Genomic DNA, 9,236 nt, shown 5'->3' on the forward strand with positions numbered 1-9,236 from the left:
GACTCCAAGGCCAATGCTTTATCCACTATGCCACCTAGCCGCCCTGTCTTTACTTTTTAAACACAAATTCCTGTCTCTCTCTGAACAACAAAATAATGGGCTTTGCTTTTCACATGACATTAATGAAGAATTAATCAAAATCATTGGTCCAATAAAAGTTGCCTTGATGCCACAATTACAAAATCATGTTACATCTTATCAGTCTTATTTTCTAGCTGCTCAAATATAGCTAAAGTTCTAATTCTCCATAAAGGAAAAACATAAAACCTTAACACTATCACAAAAAAATAGTCATGCAGGCAGCCTTAAAATGCAACTTTCTAGCAGATTCATGCTTTGCTTGGGCAAAGTCAGCCAGGGAAGTCCAGGAATTCACTTAAATAATTTAGTGATGGCATGGACTGCCAATACCTTGTAGTACCCACTATGGCATTTTTCCAATGGCAGGTTTCCATAAAATAGTTATTTTGCTAATACAGAATGCTGTCAATGGTGAGCAGACAATTCTAGCAGGGTGGTTGCCCCTAAGATAAAAATTTACAATCTCAAAAGATGTTATGAAAATGTTAATCTTATTCATAAAAAACTTTCTACTGTACACTGAAATTTGAAACCTGAGGTATATTCTATTTATTTTAAAAACTTCTGATTGCCACGTACACCATCAATATCAACCACAAAATTTTTTTTTTTTTGTCTTTCATTGTCAAAGAGGACCATGATATCAGGGAACTGATGAAACAGCAAGCCCATGGATTGGGTATGAGTGAGAGGGTGCTAGCCTAAGTCACCATCTTCCCTTTCTCTTCCAGAGCCATCTGGTTCCAGTGGTCAGATATGAATCAGAACTGGAGATGGCCCTGGATAGGAGGCAATGAGGGTTAAGTTACTTGCTCAAGATCACACACTTAGTAAGTATCAAGTATCTGAGGCTGGATCCATACTCCTATTCTCCTGACTACAAAGTCAGGGCTCTATCCACTGCACCACCTAGCTGCCCCCAATATCAACCAACATTTCATAAGTACCACAGAAATCTAGACTTCTCCTAGACTCTCTTGTAAAGATGTTCAAAAATTACCTGTTACAAAAATGTTTCAAGCTTTTGTGGGGATCTAAGATCTTCAATTCCAAGAAGAAAATCCCTGACCTTAACTATAAGCTGACAACAAAGACACTTCACAAATTCTCCCTTCTCTGCAACTTCAATTTTATTGCAACCCTTCAAGGATCTATGACTTCCTCAGGATGGTGTTCCTTACATGGAAATAGACTGTCTTAGTAGAAAATTTTCATGAGTTGCCCCAACTAAAAAGAAAAAGTCAGTTTCCAAGGACAAATCTTTTCTGGTAAGTGACTCTGAACTTTAGCTGGTTCTTGTCCAACAGACAAGGGTTACAGGACCCAAATGTGAAGCCTCTTCAGATTAGCCTAAACTTGTATGTATTTAGCATAATCTAAGGACACATTTATGCCACACTGAAGCACCACAGCAGGATTGTAGATCTATTCTGCATTTTATAATGGGACAAAATGACAAACTTTGTATCTCGGAAGAAGTTCTAGCATTTAGAAGTCTGATGATATTTTACATGTTTGCAAAGAAAGAAAAAAGAGGAATAAATAGCAGTAAATTGCCACCGAATTCTAAGCTCAGGTTGGTAGCCAAATACAATACAACAAAGAATGTTTCATAAATAAGTACACAAAAGAGTTATAATATGCTGAGAGTTTGTAAACATTACCAGGAGCAACATATATAAGCTTTAAGATTTGAAATGCACTATATATTGTCTCATTTGACATTCACAGAAATCCTGATAGGTGCTATTATTATCCTCATTTTGCATATGGAGAAACTGAGGCTGAGAGACATTATGTGGTTTGCCAAAGGTCACAGCTGTTAAGAGTCTAAGGCAGGATTCCACTCACTGCTTTTGAGTTCGGATTAAAAAAGCTACATGAAAGATGAAACGTTTAAAAAGGGCAAGACTGCAATAGGGAAAGATGAGAGATTAAAAAAAAGGTATGCTACCCATAAAAAAAATTGTCCGAGTAAAGACCAAGTGGTAAAATATACAATCTGCTTGAAAAACAATGAGACCAGTTGAGTTGTTACATCAGTTTGAAACACTGGTCAAACACAACAGGAACTGCATATAATGAAAAACTTAAGTCTGCCAAAGTTGATACTTAATGCTTAAGAATGACATGACACTCTATTTCAAACTGATGGGATCACATGCTCCCCAAACAAATAAATCCTCATCACTCAAAATTAACTGGAATGTGAACATTAAATCTGGGAGTCTATACAAATGACAACAAAATAAGTACTTACGGGTCAAACTCATGGATGACACTTTCAAATCTCAGAACAGCAAACAAGCGTGTGGAAAAAGCTACAGGACCAAAGAATTGATGCATTAGTGGTCATGTGTAGAGAGTATAGTTACACTAGATCAGTACTAAGCCCACAATGAACTACCAAATAATACTTGAACAAAATATCATTTATCTTTTTGACTAAACTAAATCAAAAAAGAGGACAAATATACAAGTTGCATTCCTGACAGAAACCTTTCTGATTTATGCCCCCATAAGTAGGATGCCTTAAACCCTATGGAAAGCACTATAGATATCACAAAAAGGTCACTGGATTTATGTTTAGAATATCTGTGTTCAAATCCTTTCACTACCACTTATTAAATGTGTGTCCATGTGAAATCATTTAAACTCTCTAAGTCTCAGTTTCCTCATCTATAAAAATGAGGTGATAAGAAGTTCTAAGGGTCCCTGTAAATCTAAGATCATGATCCCAAGCCCTACTATAAATAGTTAAACTCCTGAAGACCTTGTTTCTTTACAAGGGAAATCTCAGATTCTAAGAGAGCTGGAAAGAAGGTGAGACTGTCTAGTTCAATCCCCTCATTTTACAAATGTGGAAACTGAAGCCCAGAAAGGTAAAATAATTTGTCAAAGATAATTCAGGTAATAAATATTAAGAGTGGAATTGGAACACTTACTTTCTAACTCCAAATCCACTGCATTTTCCTTTCTGCCACAGATACATTTCTATGTAGCACCAAACAGACCAATAGTAGAAAGAAATCAAGAGATAAAGAAAACAAAAGTCTACTAATGCTTCTTAAGGAGCTAAGAATATGTAGGGAGGACAGGACACAGAGGCTTTCTGAAAATGTTAAAATAGGTATATGGATTGAAGATAACTGCTTGTCTTCTTCCCACATTATGTATCCAAAGTTCATCTGTATCCATTTCAGCATCAGTACAGGATGGATCCTTGCCTGTATATTTCCTAATTTCTAACAAAAAAGCTTTGACTTTTATCTGTCTCACCTCCTTTCCAGTTCAAGTACGGGGAATAAAAACTAAACTTCTTTTTAATTTACATATATGCTAAGTTAATGAAGAGGAAGTAGAATAACAATATTTTTCTCTTTTGGAAGGCAATTGAGGTTAAGTTATTTAGCCAGGTTCCCATTAATAAGTATAAGAGAATGGATTTCAACTCAAGTCAGGTCAGGTACTTTATCCACTGCAGATGCCCCTAGAATAATAATATACATAACAGTAGTTCATTTTACAATATCTGAGATTTGTAAAATGCTTTACAACTATTATTTCATTCTACAGTCACATAATAACCCTTTGAGGTAAATGCTCTTAGTCCCACTTTGTGAAAAGAAAGTTAAATCAGAAAAAGATGGATGGATACTCACATAATACAGCAGCCATTGACAGGATAAGAAGCTTCAGAAGAGTGTCTTGCTTCTCATAGGATAGCCGCAGAAATCCCAGCTTGGTCATCTTGGCATCAAAGATAATGACGGATGGCACTCAAACAGCTAAAAGGGGGGAAACAAAAAGATCAACTACTCTTAAAATCAATTACCCAAGAATTTAGTAAAAACTATCAGCCAACCTTCTAACTTTGCCATAGGAGGAAGAGACCTCGTTAGAGAAAAACAAATACTTAATAATCAAAAGAGATTCAGAATTAAACTACAGACTTTATGAGTCTTGCCTTTATAAAAAGAAAAACAAAAAGCCAAACCAAAGCAAACAAACAAAAAACATCAACAGAGAACTTAGTGCAGGCCTGAAAATATAACAGTCTTCGCATAAGAAAATTAAAGAAGTAACTTGTGATACTTATTTCTACACTTCCTTATATCCCAACAACATATTTAGACAAGTGACAATAGTTATGGTATAATGAGTATCAGTAAGAGGCATAAGAGTAGAAAAGAGAAGGAATAAAGGAAATAGGAAAGACAAGGATAAAATAAGCTCAAAAGAAAATTAAGGATATATATAAAAGAGAGAATATTATAAAAAGCAGTTAAATTAGGAGAGACCAAGGTGGTGGCTGCCAAGTCAGCATCATTCTTAGTTCTAAATCCCAGCTCCAACTAATGCTACAACCAGTTTTTTCCACCCCCTAAATTACAGTAGACTACAGTCATTTAATGGTCATGACTGGCCAATAATCATTGAGGCCCAGATACCCAATTCCAAATCCCAAGGAACAGAATCTCTCCAATCCTCTCTTATTGCATTACCGTTATTGTGCTATTAGACACACTGCATAACTAATTCTCCTAGCGTAAGCATTTGTTTCCAAGACATTAATGGCATCTAATAACCAGAGCAAAATGAAGATCAGTTTTCTCCTCTGAAAAAGGATAAACTGATGCTTTCTGGAGAAGCAACTATGAGCCTAATCTATCTAGCTACATTCATGTTCAAATTATACAATGGGTCTTCTCTTGAGGAAAAAGTGAGATGAGTATCTTTGTGCAAATGTAAAATTGTTAGGAAGCAAGGATGCTCCTGGATGCTGTTTGTTATTATTATCACTAAGGGATTGGACCATGATTTCCTTAGTGTAGGGAACCAAGGAAGGTCAGATCTTTGCTGCAATTTATAATTTCAGAGAGTTGTCCAGAGCTCTGAGAGGATAAGGTGATCTGTCTCTGATGACACAGACATTAGAGGAAAGACTTGAACCTAGATCTTCCTTGCTCTAGTCCAGCTTTCTACCCACATTGTCTCCCTAATTATTAGATGTACGGGGTTCATTCACATAGAAACAGTCACTAAAGACCTTAAATCCTTTGAGAAATGAGCTACCTCTGTAGAAAATAACAATATTAAGCATCCCCTTTCATGCCATAAAATACAGAACAATCTGATGCCTTTAACGAAGAATGTACAGAGACCCGGGTCCTGCATCACGTCATCAAGCATCCAGAAGAAAGAAAAGGCTTCCCTGGATTGGGGCTATGGCTAGGACGAGGAGGAGGATTACTACATCCAAGAACGTATAAATCTGGGCATTCTCGGATTGTGCACCATCGCGGTGCCCCCCATCTGCGAGCACCGGCGGGCCGCCCGCTCCCGAGTCCCCACACCCCTGCCAGGGCCCTGCAGGTGCGCGGCCGGCCGCGGGGGGCTGCAAGCCGGCCTGCGGATGGCCGAGGGGGCGGCACACCGGGGCGGCACCGGGAAGCGGCGCTGCCCGGGAAGGCGCCGGCTCCCGCCGCCCCCCGCCTCCCCAGCCCGGCTGCCCGCTCAGGGGCCACAGGCCCGCCGCTCTCCCCGGGGCTCCTCATCCGCCGCCGCCGCCCGCGCGCTCCCGGGCCTGCCCTCCGCAGCGCCACCTCGGACAACGTCCCATTCAATCCCGTCCACCGTCGCCTTCCCGGCCCGCGGCATCCCCTGAGGCCCGGCTCCTCCAGCGACGCCCCCCTCTCTGCTCCAGCCCCATCCAGCGCAGCGCGCCGGCCGGCCCGCGCTTCTCCCCGCGGCACCCGCCCCTTCTCCCCGGGCTCCCCCTCGGGGCCCTCACCTGGCTTGGATATTGCCGGGCTCGGCTCCTCTCCCTCTGCCATCCGTTTAGCGGCCGGCGCACCCAACCCTGACTCTCTCCTGCTCCGCCCCTCCATTGGCCGCCTTAGCGCCCATCCGCGGTTTTCGGCGAGAGATTGGATGAGACAGCTGTCTGTCAAATGCGGAGGCGGAGAGACGGTTGGTATTCCACGGTCCCATTAGCGGATGACTGTGCCGCTTAGCCGTATGGAGGCGGGACGATCGGCTCCCGCCGAGCTTTTATTGGTCCAAAGGTGAGGGACTAAGAGAAGTCCAGAACATGCTCCACAAAGTTTGGTTGAAGCCCATAGAGTGACGTGTCCGTCTGCCGACCGAGCTGGAACCGGGAACAGTGGGTGTGACGAGCGTAGGACGGTCACGTGACAGGAAGCGGGCCCGGTCCCCGGAAGGTGGTGGAGGCTGGCCCATCCCAGCAAGCACAGCGGCAGGAGGTTGCGGCGGGATGGAGTCGCCGCTTTTCTCAGCGCCTCACTGTTGTCCAATGAGCGACCTCTGCCCGCGGCTGACCCTCATTCTCACCCATTGTCCACCCCCCCCCGCACGTGTCCGGGGCGGCTGCGGAGAAAGCCTACAGGAAGGCCCCTTCTACACCAGAAGCTGCCCGGGGGTCGGGGGCTCTGGCAGATGGCTTCTGTTGGCCCGAGCTGCCGACAGAACCGGGGAGAAACTCTCGTCCTTCTTATCAAGAAAAGACGCAAGGGCGGCCAGGTGGCTCCGTGGACAGAGCACAGGCCCTGGGGTCAGCAGGACCCGAGTTCAAACGGGACCTCAGACACTTAGTTACCTAGCTGTGTGGCCTCGGGCGAGCCACCTGACCCCACCGCCTTGCAAAAACCTTAAAAAAAAAAAAAAAAAAAAGAAAGAAAAGAGGCAAAAGCTAGCAGCCCAGAGCACTCCTAACAAGTGGAAGAAAACCCCACATCTGTCTCCACATTCCTGGGTCCAGTAGGACCAGTTTTCTAATTTGAAAAAATGAGAGGGTCAAACTACAAGGTCTCTGGGATCTCGTCCAGCTACCATATTAATAACAATGTTGTGGATGATGACGATGTCCTTCATTCTCTTAGAAGTCCATGACATCAGGAAGGTAATGCCATGACAAGCGCATGAATTGGATGAGTGAGGGGTGCTGCGCTGAGGCACCAGTCTGGGGCCGGTGGCTTGCAGAAAATGACTTCAATCAATCAAGAGAAATGTGCTAGGTGGCGCAATGCATCAAGTGCCGGGAAGATTCGGTTTCCCTAATTCAAATCTGGTTTCAGACACTGAGCCAGTCACTTAGCAAACAGCTCCAGTCTCTTTCACGAGGAAATCACCAATGAAGTCATGAAGAGTTGGACACAATCGAAAACCACCGAATTAAAGAATTAACCTTTTTTCCTATTCACCTATAAATTAGTAGACTCAGACTCAATTTTTTTGCTGAGATCCATATGTGAAGCAGAGTTGCAAAAGAACTCAAGATCATTTTACTCCAACCTGTCAATCTTCCCTACTACATCACCTTAGAGATATCAACCAAGCTTTATTTGAAGATCTCCTACGAGGGAAAATGCACCATTATCTATGGAAGCCAATCCATTGTGGGACAATTCTAGTTGGAAAGTATTTTTTTTCCCTTTCCAGTGAACCTAAATAGGTTTTGTAAAATTGAGATCTTCAATATTAATCTCCACTGACTCCTATACCCTCTTTCTTCAAAAACGTTCATGTGTGGGGTGGCTAAGGTGTCACAGTGGGTAGAGCACCAGTCCTGGAATCAGGAATACCTGGGTTCAAATCTGGCCTCAGACACAATAATGACCTGTGTGGCCTTAGGCAAGCCACTTAACCCCATTTGTCTTGCAACAAAAAAACCGTTAAGGTGTCTTTATCCTTTTTATTTTTAAAGCCTTCCCTTAATTTTTCTACTTGATTTAATGATAATTCCCTCTCTTCTGTTATACCTGGTGGGACTGAAAGAGCTATATACTTCTCCACGGGATTTCTGACTTTTTACCTCAATTCTTTGCAATTTGGTTTGTCCCCAACCATTCTCCAGAAACTCTTCCAAAAGTCACTTAATGTTTCACTCCTTTACTGCTTTGTGGAATGACTTGATCACTCTTTCCTGGACTCTCAACTTCCTTTATTTCAGATAACCATGTACCTGATTCTCTTCCTACCTTTGCATTTCAGCTTAGTTTTGATAGGATCTATCATCAGAACACTTCCCAGGCAGGATGTCCCAAAAGTTGAAAACTTAAGAGCTTTAAACACTTTGAAACTTCTTTCAGATTTTTAGGACACCCTTCTGTACAATCTCCCTAGTCAATCCCAATTTTCAACTGTCATCTTTATATAGATGATTTTCAGATCTATGTGTCACCTTTTTGTAGAGAGAAAATCTGATTGTCACACTGCATCTGAAACAATAGTGATCAAAATTAAACATCATTCTCCCTAAAGCAGCTCCTTTTAAATTGAGTGGTACCAGAATCAACTCATCCCATGTTTGAAATTTGGGAGCCTTTCCCCTCCCCCAATATCTCAAATCTATTCAATCTACTTCTACAATACTTCTGGCACTATCCCCTCCCCCTATTCTCACTACCATCACTCTAATACAAGTTCATTATCACCCATCTAGAAGAGGCCTAACAAGTCTTCCTGCCCCTAATCTCTCTTTCCTCCAATATATCTGGATATATTGCTCTATCATATGAACAGATTTGGTTATATAATTCCTCCTTTTGTCTTAAGTTCAGATTCATGTCTTAACTTTCAAGGCTCTCTGTAATCTGATGCTACATCTTTTCAGTCTTATATTATTCTCAGCTCCAGCCAAGCCTGACCAATCTCTATCATATATTCTTATTTCATCTTTCCCCATTGTCCCCTAAACTGAGTGCACTTTCTCTTCATTTTCATCCTCAAAACCTAACCCAAGGGGCAGCTAGGTGAATAGAGCAAGAGGGACCTGAGTACAAATTCGACCTCTATGTGGCTTGGGCAAGTCACCTTACCTTGCAAAAACAAAACCTAACTCAAATGTCTCATAAGTTTCTATGATTCCCATCAGTAGCTTCTATTCCCGAGATCTCAAACAGCATAGAACTCCAGAATATCGGAACTAGAAGTGGCCATGTAGTCCAACCCATATTTTAAAAGGAATTCCCTAAACAACATACTCCATGAATGGACATCCAGTCTTTGCTGGAAAATCTCAGATAAGAACTCAGTACATCCTAAAGATGGATATGTACTATTAATAATCAGAACAATCTGGTACTGGCTAAGAAATTAGTGGATCAGTGAACTAAATTAAGTACACAATTCAG

At 42.0% G+C, this 9,236-nt stretch overlaps 1 protein-coding gene across 1 annotated transcript in view; it reads right to left on the bottom strand.

Moving 5' to 3' along the window:
* STT3A (STT3 oligosaccharyltransferase complex catalytic subunit A) overlaps positions 1–6,013 on the bottom strand; it is a 29,449-nt gene extending 23,436 nt beyond the window's left edge. The window contains exons 1-3 of the mRNA XM_074216398.1: positions 5,876–6,013; positions 3,744–3,869; positions 2,342–2,402 (exon numbers count right to left, since the gene is read on the bottom strand). Coding sequence (XP_074072499.1) covers positions 2,342–2,402; positions 3,744–3,831 — 149 coding nt within the window. The 5' untranslated portion in view covers positions 3,832–3,869; positions 5,876–6,013. The remainder of the gene's footprint in view (positions 1–2,341; positions 2,403–3,743; positions 3,870–5,875) is intronic.
* Positions 6,014–9,236: the final 3,223 nt, after the last annotated feature.

Source organism: Macrotis lagotis, chromosome 1, assembly GCF_037893015.1.
Source record: "Macrotis lagotis isolate mMagLag1 chromosome 1, bilby.v1.9.chrom.fasta, whole genome shotgun sequence".
NCBI lineage: Eukaryota > Metazoa > Chordata > Mammalia > Peramelemorphia > Peramelidae > Macrotis > Macrotis lagotis.